Source organism: Oncorhynchus nerka, linkage group LG2, assembly GCF_034236695.1.
Source record: "Oncorhynchus nerka isolate Pitt River linkage group LG2, Oner_Uvic_2.0, whole genome shotgun sequence".
Classification (NCBI taxonomy): domain Eukaryota; kingdom Metazoa; phylum Chordata; class Actinopteri; order Salmoniformes; family Salmonidae; genus Oncorhynchus; species Oncorhynchus nerka.
The window spans coordinates 16,542,818-16,557,817 of NC_088397.1; the positions used below are offsets into that span (position 1 = coordinate 16,542,818).

General features: G+C 49.3%; 1 protein-coding gene across 5 annotated transcripts in view; it reads left to right on the top strand.

Annotated features, from left to right (window-relative positions):
• Positions 1-15,000, top strand: part of LOC115118358 (interleukin-1 receptor accessory protein-like 1) — a 495,706-nt gene that overhangs the window by 433,045 nt on the left and 47,661 nt on the right. For all 5 annotated transcript variants that reach the window (XM_065023732.1, XM_065023738.1, XM_065023739.1 and 2 more), the window contains one exon: positions 5,019-5,164. In XM_065023732.1, coding sequence (XP_064879804.1) covers positions 5,019-5,164 — 146 coding nt within the window. The remainder of the gene's footprint in view (positions 1-5,018; positions 5,165-15,000) is intronic.

Sequence of the window (15,000 nt, forward strand, 5' to 3'; positions counted from 1 at the left end):
ACGTCAGTCTCTGTATCTAGTCTACTATATAGTCTGTTGAACGTCTCCACGTCAGTCTCTGTATCTAGTCTACTATATAGTCTGTTGAACGTCTCCACGTCAGCCTCTGTATCTAGTCTACTATATAGTCTGTTGAACGTCTCCACGTCAGCCTCTGTATCTAGTCTACTATATAGTCTGCTGAACGTCTCCACGTCAGTCTCTGTATCTAGTCTACTATATAGTCTGCTGAACGTCTCCACGTCAGTCTCTGTATCTAGTCTACTATATAGTCTGTTGAACGTCTCCACGTCAGCCTCTGTATCTAGTCTACTATATAGTCTGTTGAACGTCTCCACGTCAGTCTCTGTATCTAGTCTACTATATAGTCTGTTGAACGTCTCCACGTCAGTCTCTGTATCTAGTCTACTATATAGTCTGTTGAACGTCTCCACGTCAGTCTCTGTATCTAGTCTACTATATAGTCTGTTGAACGTCTCCACGTCAGCCTCTGTATCTAGTCTACTATATAGTCTGTTGAACGTCTCCACGTCAGCCTCTGTATCTAGTCTACTATATAGTCTGTTGAACGTCTCCACGTCAGTCTCTGTATCTAGTCTACTATATAGTCTGTTGAACGTCTCCACGTCAGTCTCTATATCTAGTCTACTATATAGTCTGTTGAACGTCTCCACGTCAGTCTCTGTATCTAGTCTACTATATAGTCTGTTGAACGTCTCCACGTCAGTCTCTGTATCTAGTCTACTATATAGTCTGTTGAACGTCTCCACGTCAGTCTCTGTATCTAGTCTACTATATAGTCTGTTGAACGTCTCCACGTCAGTCTCTGTATCTAGTCTACTATATAGTCTGTTGGACGTCTCCACGTCAGCCTCTGTATCTAGTCTACTATATAGTCTGTTGAACGTCTCCACGTCAGTCTCTATATCTAGTCTACTATATAGTCTGTTGAACGTCTCCACGTCAGTCTCTGTATCTAGTCTACTATATAGTCTGTTGAACGTCTCCACGTCAGTCTCTGTATCTAATCTACTATATAGTCTGTTGAACGTCTCCACGTCAGTCTCTGTATCTAGTCTACTATATAGTCTGTTGAACGTCTCCACGTCAGTCTCTGTATCTAATCTACTATATAGTCTGTTGAACGTCTCCACGTCAGTCTCTGTATCTAGTCTACTATATAGTCTGTTGAACGTCTCCACGTCAGTCTCTGTATCTAATCTACTATATAGTCTGTTGAACGTCTCCACGTCAGTCTCTGTATCTAGTCTACTATATAGTCTGTTGAACGTCTCCACGTCAGCCTCTGTATCTAGTCTACTATATAGTCTGTTGAACGTCTCCACGTCAGTCTCTGTATCTAGTCTACTATATAGTCTGTTGAACGTCTCCACGTCAGTCTCTGTATCTAGTCTACTATATAGTCTGTTGAACGTCTCCACGTCAGTCTCTGTATCTAGTCTACTATATAGTCTGTTGGACGTCTCACGTCAGTCTCTGTATCTAGTCTACTATATAGTCTGTTGAACGTCTCACGTCAGTCTCTGTATCTAGTCTACTATATAGTCTGTTGAACGTCTCCACGTCAGCCTCTGTATCTAGTCTACTATATAGTCTGTTGAACGTCTCCACGTCAGCCTCTGTATCTAGTCTACTATATAGTCTGCTGAACGTCTCCACGTCAGTCTCTGTATCTAGTCTACTATATAGTCTGCTGAACGTCTCCACGTCAGTCTCTGTATCTAGTCTACTATATAGTCTGTTGAACGTCTCCACGTCAGCCTCTGTATCTAGTCTACTATATAGTCTGTTGAACGTCTCCACGTCAGTCTCTGTATCTAGTCTACTATATAGTCTGTTGAACGTCTCCACGTCAGTCTCTGTATCTAGTCTACTATATAGTCTGTTGAACGTCTCCACGTCAGTCTCTGTATCTAGTCTACTATATAGTCTGTTGAACGTCTCCACGTCAGCCTCTGTATCTAGTCTACTATATAGTCTGTTGAACGTCTCCACGTCAGCCTCTGTATCTAGTCTACTATATAGTCTGTTGAACGTCTCCACGTCAGTCTCTGTATCTAGTCTACTATATAGTCTGTTGAACGTCTCCACGTCAGCCTCTGTATCTAGTCTACTATATAGTCTGTTGAACGTCTCCACGTCAGCCTCTGTATCTAGTCTACTATATAGTCTGTTGAACGTCTCCACGTCAGCCTCTGTATCTAGTCTACTATATAGTCTGTTGAACGTCTCCACGTCAGCCTCTGTATCTAGTCTACTATATAGTCTGTTGAACGTCTCCACGTCAGCCTCTGTATCTAATCTACTATATAGTCTGTTGAACGTCTCCACGTCAGTCTCTGTATCTAGTCTACTATATAGTCTGTTGAACGTCTCCACGTCAGCCTCTGTATCTAGTCTACTATATAGTCTGTTGAACGTCTCCACGTCAGTCTCTGTATCTAATCTACTATATAGTCTGTTGGACGTCTCCACGTCAGTCTCTGTATCTAATCTACTATATAGTCTGTTGGACGTCTCCACGTCAGTCTCTGTATCTAGTCTACTATATAGTCTGTTGGACGTCTCCACGTCAGTCTCTGTATCTAGTCTACTATATAGTCCTCCTGAACGTCTCCACGTCAGTCTCTGTATCTAGTCTACTATATAGTCTGTTGAACGTCTCCACTCCCAGTCTCTGTATCTAGTCTACTATATAGTCTGTTGAACGTCTCCACGTCAGTCTCTGTATCTAGTCTACTATATAGTCTGTTGAACGTCTCCACGTCAGTCTCTGTATCTAGTCTACTATATAGTCTGTTGGACGTCTCCACGTCAGTCTCTGTATCTAGTCTACTATATAGTCTGTTGAACGTCTCCACGTCAGTCTCTGTATCTAGTCTACTATATAGTCTGTTGAACGTCTCCACGTCAGTCTCTGTATCTAATCTACTATATAGTCTGTTGAACGTCTCCACGTCAGTCTCTGTATCTAGTCTACTATATAGTCTGTTGAACGTCTCCACGTCAGTCTCTGTATCTAGTCTACTATATAGTCTGTTGAACGTCTCCACGTCAGTCTCTGTATCTAGTCTACTATATAGTCTGTTGAACGTCTCCACGTCAGTCTCTGTATCTAGTCTACTATATAGTCTGTTGAACGTCTCCACGTCAGCCTCTGTATCTAGTCTGCTATATAGTCTGTTGAACATCATTGTCCCTTCTCTGTCTCCCTAACAAACTCCTCCCGCCTTCCTCCTCCCTACTCCCACCTCCTCTCCACTTCCTCCAACGCCTTCTGCCATTTCCTCCTCCCACCTCTTCCTCTCCCCTCCTCCACCTCCTCTCCACTTCCTCCCCCTCCTTCCACCAACCTCCTCCCCTTCTCACCTCCTCCTCCCCCTTCCTCCACCACTTCCTCTCCCCTCCTGACACCTCTTCCTCTCCCCTCCTCCACCTCCTCTCCACTTCCTCCCACTCCTCCCTCCAACCTCCCACCAACCTCCTCACCTCCTCCTCTCCCCTTCCTTCACCTCTCCCCCCCCACCCTCCTCCACCTCCTCCTCTCCCCTTCCTTCACCTCTCCCCCCACCCTCCTCCACCTTCTCCTCTCCCCTTCCTTCACCTCTCCCCCCACCCTCCTCCACCTCCTCCTCTCCCCTTCCTTCACCTCTCCCCCACCCTCCTCCACCTCCTCCTCTCCCCTTCCTTCACCTCTCCCCCCCACCCTCCTCCACCTCCTCCTCTCCTCTTCCTTCACCTCTCCCCCCACCCTCCTCCACCTCCTCCTCTCCCCTTCCTTCACCTCTCCCCCCCACCCTCCTCCACCTCCTCCTCTCCCCTTCCTTCACCTCTCCCCCCACCCTCCTCCACCTCCTCCTCTCCCCTTCCTTCACCTCTCCCCCCCACCCTCCTCCACCTCCTCCTCTCCCCTTCCTTCACCTCTCCCCCCACCCTCCTCCACCTCCTCCTCTCCTAGTCCAACAGGTCTTGTCACCTTATCTCCTTCATGGATCCTTCATGGAGCCTCAGTTAGAAGCAGTTGGGTGTTGGAAAGCTAAGGGCATTACCACAACTGTAAATACTAGATTCCCCATGTCAGTCTGCCTTCCACTTCCACCATCTGTACTGCACTGTGTAATTGACCTGATGAACTTCCCCCATCCTTCCCAGACATGCTGAAGAGGAGAAATGGGATTGATTGTTCTGAACCACATTCAAGTGTCCCCAAGGGAGAGGAGAACAACAGCAAGTGACATTCGTACAGTTGTCTTTTCGCATTATTAGGCTCAGTGTCATAAAAGAGACAGAATGGCGGCCGATATCTGTAAACACTAAAGAATAGAGATCATTATTTTTCCATCTGTTCCGCCTGCTCTGTGTGTGCCTAGCAGGAGAGATTCCTTTACTTTTTAACTCATATTGTTTTTCTCTGCCGTTCCTCCGTTTCCATAGCAGCATGCCGCTATAAGAAGATACTTTTTCAACCTCATTATTTAGCTAGTTATCTTACAACACTGTGCGAGCTGAAACAATGCTGTTGACTTTCAATGAAATGACTGTAAAGTCTGTAGAAATGATGACTGGCCACTTCAAGTTTTTAATGTATGCTGTCCTTGTGGTATTACGGTCATCCATGGTTTGTAAAGTGTACCATCACTTGTGGTGATGCTTTTACTGCTGTTCTGTCCACAATCTGTATCAAGGCCAATTCATGTCAAGTCACGTCTCCAGTGAAATTAGCATCCTCGCTAATCTGCCCCCCAAGCCAGCCCTCCTGGGTAATCAAGTCACAGTGAGGGGGATAATGCTTGGTAATTGTCAATCAATCACAGACAGAATCATCACAGAGACTTTCTCTTCTCTGTTCTCCCTCCTCTCTTCTCCCTTCTCTCTTCTCCTCTCCTCTTCTCTCTTCTCCTCCCCTTTTCTCTCTTCTCCTCCCCTTTTCTCTACGTTCTCCTCTCTGCTTCTCTCCTCTCCTATTCTCTTCTCCTCTTCTATTGTCTTCTCTGCAGGCTTATCCGGGAGCACCTGGGAGAGCAGGAGGTGTCGATCACCCTGACCATTGACTCGGTGGAAGAGGCTGATCTGGGGAACTACTCCTGCTTCGTGGAGAATGGCAACGGCAGACGGCAGGCTAACATCCAGCTCACAAAGAGAGGTAGGACACACACACACACACACACACACACACACACACACACACACACACACACACACACACACACACACGACAGCAGTGTACCGAGAGTTGGTTTGGAGAAGATATTGCCAAAGAAAGCTGAGTTTCACTTAAAACCATAATTTTCTGAAGGTTATTCTGTCTGTTTCACTTTTTAGATACCTGCTTAATGTCACATCAACGTCAAACATTGAAATGTGTTTTCAAGGCTGGAGACCGACAGATAGACAGCTGTTATCTTGTTGCCAATTCAGAGAAGCAGCAGAGGGACCGTGTTCATCTCTGTCTGTTTTTCTAGACACGTTGCATCCTTTCAAATCTTGGTGGTCAGAGCCCATTGGCTGACTAACGTCTACCAGAGTAGGGCCTGGACTCAATGCATCTCAGCATTAGCCTCATTCCAGAGCACGGCCTAATCTCACAATACCACAACACAAGATATCCACCAGACAAGGCCTGATCCCCTAACACCACAACAAAGCTATCCACTAGACAAGGCCTGATCCCCTAACACCACAACAAAGCTATCTACTAGACAGGGCCTGATCCCAGAACACCATAACACAAGATATCCACCAGACAAGGCCTGATCCCAGAACACTATAACACAAGATATCCACCAGACAAGGCCTGATCCCAGAACACCATAACACAAGATATCCACCAGACAAGGCCTGATCCCAGAACACCATAACACAAGATATCCACCAGACAAGGCCTGATCCCAGAACACCATAACACAAGATATCCACCAGACAAGGCCTGATCCCAGAATACCATAACACAAGATATCCACCAGACAGGGCCTGATCCCAGAATACCATAACACAAGATATCCACCAGACAAGGCCTGATCCCAGAACACCACAACACAAGATATCCACCAGACAGGGCCTGATCCCAGAATACCATAACACAAGATATCCACCAGACAAGGCCTGATCAACAAACACCACAACAAAGCTATCTACCAGACAGGGCCTGATCCCCCAACACCACAACACCACAACACAATATATCTACCAGACAGTGCCTGGACCCCAACACCACAACAAAGCTTTCTACCAGACAGGGCCTGATCCCTCAACACCACAACAAAGATACCTACCAGACAGGGCCTGATCACCCAACACCACAACACAATATATCCACCAGACAGGGCCTGATCACCCAACACAACAACAATGCTATCTACCAGACAGGGCCTGATCCCCCAACACCACAACACCACAACACAATATATCCACCAGACAGGGCCTGATCACCCAACACCACAACAAAGCTATCTACCAGACAGGGCCTGATCCCCCAACACCACAACACCACAACACAATATATCCACCAGACAGGGCCTGATCACCCAACACCACAACACCACAACACAATATATCCACCAGACAGGGCCTGATCACCCAACACCACAACACCACAACACAATATATCCACCAGACAGGGCCTGATCACCCAACACCACAACAAAGCTATCTACCAGACAGGGCCTGGTCCCCCAACACCACAACACAAGCCATCCACCAGACAGGGCCTGGTCCCCCAACACCACAACACAAGCCATCCACCAGACAGGGCCTGGTCCCCCAACACCACAACACAAGCCATCCACCAGACAGGGCCTGGTCCCCCAACACCACAACACAAGCCATCCACCAGACAGGGCCTGGTCCCCAACACCACAACACAAGCCATCCACCAGACAGGGCCTGGTCCCCCAACACCACAACACAAGCCATCCACCAGACATGGCCTGGTCCCCCAACACCACAACACAAGCCATCCACCAGACAGGGCCTGGTCCCCCAACACCACAACACAAGCCATCCACCAGACAGGGCCTGGTCCCCCAACACCACAACACAAGCCATCCACCAGACAGGGCCTGGTCCCCCAACACCACAACACAAGCCATCCACCAGACAGCCAACATGATAAAAGGTTATGTGACAAGTGTCGTGTCTTTGGCATCATTAAAGTGAAGACTTATTTTATCAAATCAATTCTCTGTAATTATTCAAATGTGATTAAACTAATCATGTAAATGTAATTAACTAGGAAGTTGGGGCACCAAGGAAAATCTTCCGATTACAAAGTTAAAATGTTCCTAATATAACTACAGATATTTTAATATCTGATCAATAAGTCTTCTAGTTAATGAATTATTCTTTACCTCACGTTAGTCTCATTCTAAACGTCGTAAATTGTTGGTTATCTACATGAACCCAGCCTTCACTATGAATCATCCATACATCAATTATCTTAATCATTTATTTACTAACTAAATAATCACAGAAATGCATCAACAAACAAACAAAGTAGATATGGTTACAAGGAAACTATAGGGGATGTGCCCTAGTGGGCTAAACCGGTATGGCGGCTTGGTAGACAAAGGGACTGAGAAGGGCATGAAAGACAAAAGATACTACACCGTTGATCATTCTAACAATTGAAATTCCAATCCTTTGAACATGAATGCTCACTCATTCGGGAATAATTGCAATCAATATATATATTTACACTCAGTGTGTCGTCGGGATTTCTGTTGGAATCGTCCTTTTCTGTTGGAAAGTTCATCCGAGATTCTCTCTGCGTCCCTGGAGTCTTTGGTTAGAATGGTTACTTCAAATCAAATCAAAAATCTAATCAAATGTATTTGTCACATACACATGGTTAGCAGATGTGAATGCGAGTGTAGCGAAATGCTTGTACTTCTAGTTCCGACAATGCAGTAATAACCAACGAGTAATCTAACCTAACAATTCCAAAACGACTACCTTATACACACAAGTGTAAAGGGATAAAGAATATGTACATAAAGATATATGAATGAGTGATGGTACAGAACGCCATAGGCAAGATGCAGTAGATGGTATCGAGTACAGTATATACATATGAGATAAATAATGTAGGGTATGTAAACAAAGTGGCATAGTTTAAAGTGGCTAGTGATACATGTATTACATAAAGATGCAGTAGATGATATAGAGTACAGTATATACGTATACATATGAGATGAATAATGTAGGGTATGTAAACATTATATTAAGTAGCATTGTTTAAAGTGGCTAGTGATATATTTTACATCAATTCCCATCAATTCCCATTATTAAAGTGGCTGGAGTTGAGTCAGTGTGTTGGCAGCAGCCACTCAATGTTAGTGGTGGCTGTTTAACAGTCTGATGGCCTTGAGATAGAAGCTGTTTTTCAGAGTAACATTCAGAAATGTTCTTATAGAATAGATGTTTCAGCATTTGTCGGTCTTTGCATTTCAGGTCGACATAACGTCTAGCTGCAGACTAGTAATTAGTATCGAAGAGTTGCTCTTATTCTGTCGAATCGATAGTCTCCGAGTTTAACCACATGGTTAAGAATTCAGCAACCATTACAACCTTAGCGTATCCTGTGGTTTTTGTGGTCTCTACTCAAACCTTAGCCCCCTCGATGCTCGAGGGAAACATGGTCTGAAGTGGGCTTCTCCAGGTGTGGGTTTTATTCGGCACAGTAAAAAGGTTGTCCCATGACGCCAGATCGATGTCTGTGCTCACGGGGGCGGGCCAATGACTTAGTGAAACTTTAAAGGGAATTGGATTCTCTTTCATTAAACAGTTTAAAATCACATTACATACGTTCACAAGTAGTTTCATCTTTACTCATTCATTTTATATAATAATTAGATGCAAATATCATAACGGAGACTCTTGTATAAACAGAGTTATGGTATGTGGCTGTATTGTCTCTCAATGAGGTCACAAACATTATACAAAACGGACCGGTCGTAGCTGGATTCTCCACCGACCGGTTACACATTCTCCAAAACATGGATATTGTTCAGTTCTCAAGTTCTGTGAGATAGAATAAGTTCCTTTGTTATACTGTGAACCTTTCTCTTTCTATACTGCATGAGGGAGAGAGTCTCCTCCAGGAATTTACGACCTGAGATAACAGAGCCTGGGTGTAGGGGGAAGAGAGAGGTGGTGAGAGAGAGAGAGTTGGTGCTTGCTATATCCAAAGAGGGCCACGTCATGACACAAGCCATCCACCAGACAGCCAACATGATAAAGGGTGATATCACAAGCCATCCACCAGACAGCGAACATAATAAATGGTGATGTCACAAGCCATCCACCAGACAGCCAACATGTTAAAGTGTGATGTCACAAGCCATCCACTAGACAGCCAACATGAGAAAGGGTGACGTCACAAGCCATCCACCAGACAGCCAACATGAGAAAGGGTGACGTCACAAGCCATCCACCAGACAGCCAACATGTTAAAGTGTGATGTCACAAGCCATCCACTAGACAGCCAACATGATAAAGGGTGATATCACAAGCCGTCCACCAGACAGCCAACATGGTAAAGGGTGATGTCACAAGCCATCCACCAGACACCCAACATGATAAAGGGTGATGTCACAAGCCGTCCACCAGACAGCCAACATGATAAAGGGTGATATCACAAGCCATCCACCAGACACCCAACATGATAAAGGGTGATATCACAAGCCATCCACCAGACAGTCAACATGATAAAGGGTGATGTCACAAGCCATCCACCAGACACCCAACATGATAAAGGGTGATGTCACAAGCCATCCACCAGACAGTCAACATGATAAAGGGTGATGTCACAAGCCATCCACCAGACAGTCAACATGATAAAGGGTGATGTCACAAGCCATCCACCAGACAGCCAACATGATAAAGGGTGATATCACAAGCCGTCCACCAGACAGCCAACATGATAAAGGGTGATATCACAAGCCGTCCACCAGACAGCCAACATGGTAAAGGGTGATATCACAAGCCGTCCACCAGACAGCCAACATGGTAAAGGGTGATGTCACAAGCCATCCACCAGACAGCCAACATGGTAAAGGGTGATATCACAAGCCGTCCACCAGACAGCCAACATGGTAAAGGGTGATATCACAAGCCGTCCACCAGACAGCCAACATGGTAAAGGGTGATATCACAAGCCATCCACCAGACAGCCAACATGATAAAGGGTGATGTCACAAGCCGTCCACCAGACAGCCAACATGATCAGGCCCTACACCCAAACAAGGGCACTGCGTTCATCCACCTCTGGCCTGCTCGCCTCCCTACCACTGAGGAAGTACAGTTCCCGCGCAGCCCAGTCAAAACTGTTCGCTGCTCTGGCCCCCCAATGGTGGAACAAACTCCCTCACGACGCCAGGACAGCGGAGTCAATCACCACCTTCCGGAGACACCTGAAACCCCACCTCTTTCAGGAATACCTAGGATAGGATAAAGTAATCCTTCTCACCCCCCCCCTTAAAAGATTTAGATGCACTATTGTAAAGTGGCTGTTCCACTGGATGTCTTAAGGTGAACGCACCAATTTGTAAGTCGCTCTGGATAAGAGCGTCTGCTAAATGACTTGAATGTAAATGTAAATGTAAATGATAAAGAGTGATGTCACCAGAACCAAACAACCGTCTACCTCTGCTTTATAACCCTTGGTCCAGACACAACCTTCAACAACGTACCACCTCCCCACCCCCACATACTCTACCACCTCTTCCTCCCCACCCCCACATACTCTATCTCCTCTTCCTCTTCCTCCCCACCCCCACATACTCTACCTCCTCTTCCTCTTCCTCCCCATCCCCTCATCCTCTACCTCCTCTTCCTCTTCCTCCCCACCCCCACATACTCTACCTCCTCTTCCTCTTCCTCCCCACCCCCTCATCCTCTACCTCCTCTTCCTCTTCCTCCCGACCCCCACATACTCTACCTGCTCTTCCTCTTCCTCCCCATCCCCTCATCCTCTACCTCCTCTTCCTCTTCCTCCCCACCCCTCACCCTCTACCTCCTCTTCCTCTTCCTCCCCACCCCTCATCCTCTACCTCCTCTTCCCTCTTCCTCCCCACCCCCTCATCCTCTATCTCCTCTTCCTCTTCCTCCCCACCCCTCCTCATCCTTTACCTCCTCTTCCCTCTTCCTCCCCACCCCTCATCCTCTATCTCCTCTTCCTCTTCCTCCCCACCCCCTCATCCTCTATCCCCTCTTCCTCTTCCTCCCCAACCCTCATCCTCTACCTACTCTTCCCTCTTCCTTCCCACCCCTCATCCTCTACCTCCTCTTCCTTCTTCCTCTAATTCCCCACTCCCTCATCCTCTACCTCCTCTTCATCTTCCTCCCCACCCCTCATCCTCTACCTCCTCTTCCCTCTTCCTCCCCACCGCCTCATCCTCTACCTCCTCTTCCCTCTTCCTCCCCACACCCTCATCATCTATCTCCTCTTCCTCTTCCTCCCCACCCCTCATCTTCTACCTCCTCTTCCCTCTTCCTCCCCACCCCTCATCCTCTACCTCCTCTTCCCTCTTCCTCTTCCTCCCCACCCCCTCATTCTCTACCTCCTCTTCCCTCTTCCTCCCCACTCCCTCATCCTCTACCTCCTCTTCCTCCCCACCCCCTCATCCTCTTCTTTCTCTTCCCTCTTCCTCCCCACCCCACCATCCTCTACCTCCTCTTCCCTCTTCCTCTTCCTCCCCACCCCCTCATCCTCTACCTCCTCTTCCCTCTTCCTCCCCACCCCCTCATCCACTTCTTCCTCTTCCCTCTTCCTCCCCACCCCCTATCCCCTACCTCCTCTTCCCTCTTCCTCTAACTCCCCACCCCTCATCCTCTACCTCCTCTTCCCTCTTCCTCCCCAGCCCCTCATCCTCTCCCTCCTCTTCCCTCGTCCTCCACCTCTCCACCCCCTCATCCTCTACCTCCTCTTCCCTCTTCCTATATCCCCCCCACCCCTCATCCCCTACCTCATATTCCCTCTTCCTATATCCCCCACCCCCTCATCCTCTTCCTCCTCTTCCCTCTTCCTCCCCACCCCTCATCCTTTACCTCCTCTTCCCTCTTCCTCCATCTCTCCACCCCTCATCCTCTACCTCCTCTACCCTCTTCCTCTAACTCCCCAGCCCCTAATCCCCTACCTCCTCTTCCTCTTCCCTCTTCCTCTTCCTCCCCACACCTCATCCTCTACCTCCTCTTCCTCTTCCTCCCCACCCCCTCATCCTCTACCTCCTCTTCCTCTTCCTCCCCACCCCTCATCCTCTACCTCCTCTTCCTCTTCCTCCCCACCCCTCATCCTCTACCTCCTCTTCCCTCTTCCCTCTTCCTCTTCCTCCCCACCCCCTCATTCTCTACCTCCTCTTCCTCTTCCTCCCCACCCCCTCATCCTCTATCCCCTCTTCCTCTTCCTCCCCAACCCTCATCCTCTACCTACTCTTCCCTCTTCCTTCCCACCCCTCATCCTCTACCTCCTCTTCCTTCTTCCTCTAATTCCCCACTCCCTCATCCTCTACCTCCTCTTCATCTTCCTCCCCACCCCCTCATCCTCTACCTCCTCTTCCCTCTTCCTCCCCACCCCCTCATCCTCTACCTCCTCTTCCCTCTTCCTCCCCCCACCCTCATCATCTCTATCTCCTCTTCCTCTTCCTCCCCACCCCTCATCTTCTACCTCCTCTTCCCTCTTCCTCCCCACCCCTCATCCTCTTCTTTCTCTTCCCTCTTCCTCCCCACCCCACCATCCTCTACCTCCTCTTCCCTCTTCCTCTAACTCCCCACCCCCTCATCCCTACCTCCTCTTCCTCTTCCTCTTCCTCTTCCTCCCCCCCCTCATCCTCTACCTCCTCTTCCTCTTCCTCCCCACCCCCCATCCACTTCTTCCTCTTCCCTCTTCCTCCCCACCCCCTATCCCCTACCTCCTCTTCCCTCTTCCTCATAACTCCCCACCCCTCATCCTCTACCTCCTCTTCCCTCTTCCTCCCCAGCCCCTCATCCTCTCCCTCCTCTTCCCTCGTCCTCCACCCTCCACCCCTCATCCTCTACCTCCTCTTCCCTCTTCCTATATCCCCCCCACCCCTCATCCCCTACCTCCTCTTCCCTCTTCCTATATCCCCCACCCCTCATCCCCTACCTCCTATTCCCTCTTCCTATATCCCCCACCCCTCATCCTCTTACTCCTCTTCCCTCTTCCTCCCCACCCCCTCATCCTTTACCTCCTCTTCCCTCTTCCTCCACCTCTCCACCCCCTCATCCTCTACCTCCTCTACCCTCTTCCTCTAACTCCCCAGCCCCTAATCCCCTACCTCCTCTTCCCTCTTCCCCTCTTCCTCTTCCTCCCCACCCCCTCATCCTCTACCTCCTCTTCCCTCTTCCTCCCCACTCCCTCATCCTCTACCTCCTCTTCATCTTCCTCCCCACCCCCTCATCCTCTACCTCCTCTTCCCTCTTCCTCCCCACCCCCTCATCCTCTACCTCCTCTTCCCTCTTCCTCCCACACCCTCATCATCTATCTCCTCTTCCTCTTCCTCCCCACCCCTCATCTTCTACCTCCTCTTCCCTCTTCCTCCCCACCCCCTCATCCTCTTCTTTCTCTTCCCTCTTCCTCCCCACCCCACCATCCTCTACCTCCTCTTCCCTCTTCCTCTAACTCCCCACCCCCTCATCCCCTACCTCCTCTTCCCTCTTCCTCTTCCTCTTCCTCCCCACCCCTCATCCTCTACCTCCTCTTCCCTCTTCCTCCCCACCCCCCATCCACTTCTTCCTCTTCCCTCTTCCTCCCCACCCCCTATCCCCTACCTCCTCTTCCCTCTTCCTCTAACTCCCCACCCCCTCATCCTCTACCTCCTCTTCCCACTTCCTCCCCAGCCCCTCATCCTCTCCCTCCTCTTCCCTCGTCCTCCACCTCTCCACCCCTCAGCCTCTACCTCCTCTTCCCTCTTCCTATATCCCCCCACCCCTCATCCCCTACCTCCTCTTCCCTCTTCCTATATCCCCCCCCCCTCATCCCCTACCTCCTATTCCCTCTTCCTATATCCCCCACCCCTCATCCTCTTACTCCTCTTCCCTCTTCCTCCCCACCCCCTCATCCTTTACCTCCTCTTCCCTCTTCCTCCACCTCTCCACCCCTCATCCTCTACCTCCTCTACCCTCTTCCTCTAACTCCCCAGCCCCTAATCCCCTACCTCCTCTTCCCTCTTCCCTCTTCCTCTTCCTCCCCACCCCCTCATCCTCTACCTCCTCTTCCCTCTTCCTCCCCACCCCTCATCCTCTTCCTCCTCTTCCCTCTTCCTCCCCACCCCCATCCTCTACCTCCTCTTCCCTCTTCCTCTAACTCCCCACCCCTCATCCTCTACCTCCTCTTCCCTCTTCCTCCCCACCCCCTCATCCTCTTCCTCCTTTTCCCTCTTCCTCCCCACCCCCTCATCCTCTACCTCCTCTTCCCTCTTCCTCCACCTCTCCACCTCTCCACCCCCTCATCCTCTACCTCCTCTTCCCTCTTCCTCTACCTCCTCACTCCCTCATCTCCTACCTCCTCTTCCCTCTTCCTATATCCTGCAACCCCCTCATCCCCTACCTCCTCTTCCCTCATCCTCTACCTCCTCTTCTCTCTTCCTCCACCTCCCCACCCCCTCTAAACCAACTGTTTGTCCTCCAGCTGAGGAAGAGGTTTGTCCTTCCCTCTCTTCTCTTCCTTCCTCTCCTTCTCTCCTCCTCTCTCCCCTCCATCTCCTGGTTGAATCAAAGATCTTGTCCCCGTGTATCAGCGCACCGTCGGTCAGGTTTCAGAGATTACACTAAAGAGGTCCATTCTTCTCTGCCTGGCGCCCACAGCCCACATCCTGACACTCTCCGCCCATAGATTAAGACAAATGATCTCCCGACGGTCGGGGACTGTGCCTCACTTACACAGCGATAGATTTGACAGAGCTACTGGGCACCTCTCCATTCATCTTGTTTCCCCCCCACCTCCTCCTCACAGGGCTAGTGTGT